General features: G+C 42.8%; 1 protein-coding gene across 1 annotated transcript in view; it reads left to right on the forward strand.

The window, feature by feature from the left end:
• The window catches only part of LOC107102769 (gamma-glutamyltranspeptidase 1-like), a 63236-nt gene that overhangs the window by 59805 nt on the left and 2279 nt on the right, over positions 1-1152 (forward strand). Inside the window, exons 11-12 of the mRNA XM_015402194.1 lie at positions 578-690; positions 777-890. Of these exons, the coding sequence (XP_015257680.1) occupies positions 578-690; positions 777-890 (227 nt within the window). The remainder of the gene's footprint in view (positions 1-577; positions 691-776; positions 891-1152) is intronic.

Genomic DNA, 1152 nt, shown 5'->3' on the forward strand with positions numbered 1-1152 from the left:
AAAAACAGGCTGATCTCCAACATCTATAAACAAAGGTGTTGATGGAAGCAGCACAGCTGATATTTCATTCCAGGATGGAGTCACAGCCAAAAAGGAACAGGCCAGATGAACAGGCCTACATCTAAGGACCAGTCTAACACTGAACATCGCCCTGAACATCCCAATGGTGAAACATGATGGAGGGTGAATCATGCTGTGACTGGGAAACCAAACTTGGTCGGGTTACCGGGGGGGTGGATGAAGTTTTAAACTGATGGTATTACAAGAAGATAACCTGGTTAAGCATCTCTCTACTATCTGCCTATCACAGACATGTCCAACTCCAGTCATCAAAAACATTAAGATCTCGCACCTAGATGTTTACTGGCTACAGCACAATAGATTGTTTTCTTTGAATAGGTTCCTTGGAGGCCCATGTCTCTTAAACCATAAAGGTGTTAAGAAGTAGAGTCTAAAATAAGAAAGCCCAGTAAAATACATAGATGCTTGTGGTTGTAATGGGACATAAATGTAAAAAGGTTTTAAGGGGTGTGGATATTGTTGTAAGACAACGTAGACCTTTTTATCTCTGCTGCAGGAAAAAGGCCTCTGTCTTCCATGTGTCCAACAATAATCTTTGATAAGGACAACCAAGTGAAAATGGTTGTAGGAGCATCAGGGGGCACAAAGATTACCACGGCTACTGCCTTAGTAAGTACAGTCAGTCAATCACGTCTCCCTATAGAGTCCCAATCTACAAGGACTGAAATTTAACTTGCATATTTTGGTAAATCCAGGTCATCCTCAACTCACTTTTCTTCAACTACGACCTAAAAAAAGCTGTGATGGAGCCACGGGTTCACAATCAGCTCAACCCCAACATGACGGTAGTGGAGCAAGGCTTTGAGAAGGTGAGTCGGCCATGGGAAAAAAGCCTGAAAAAGCTAAAAGCTGAATCTATAGGAGAGAAACAGGTCCAACTATATCAGCTATAATAGAAGATGCTTTTTGCATCAGCTCAAACGATGTTTCCCTCCAGGACAAGGTCACTGCAAAAATGGTGGCCTGTACTTTTTCAAGTCAGGAGAGTTGACCAATGCGCTTTACACTATATTAAAGGTACACTATGCAACCGGTGTTGATTTTCCAGCGAGGCTCCTCCCAGAGGGCGAA

Source organism: Cyprinodon variegatus, unplaced genomic scaffold, assembly GCF_000732505.1.
Source record: "Cyprinodon variegatus isolate N-32 unplaced genomic scaffold, C_variegatus-1.0 Scaffold1315, whole genome shotgun sequence".
NCBI classification, from domain to species: Eukaryota; Metazoa; Chordata; class Actinopteri; order Cyprinodontiformes; family Cyprinodontidae; genus Cyprinodon; species Cyprinodon variegatus.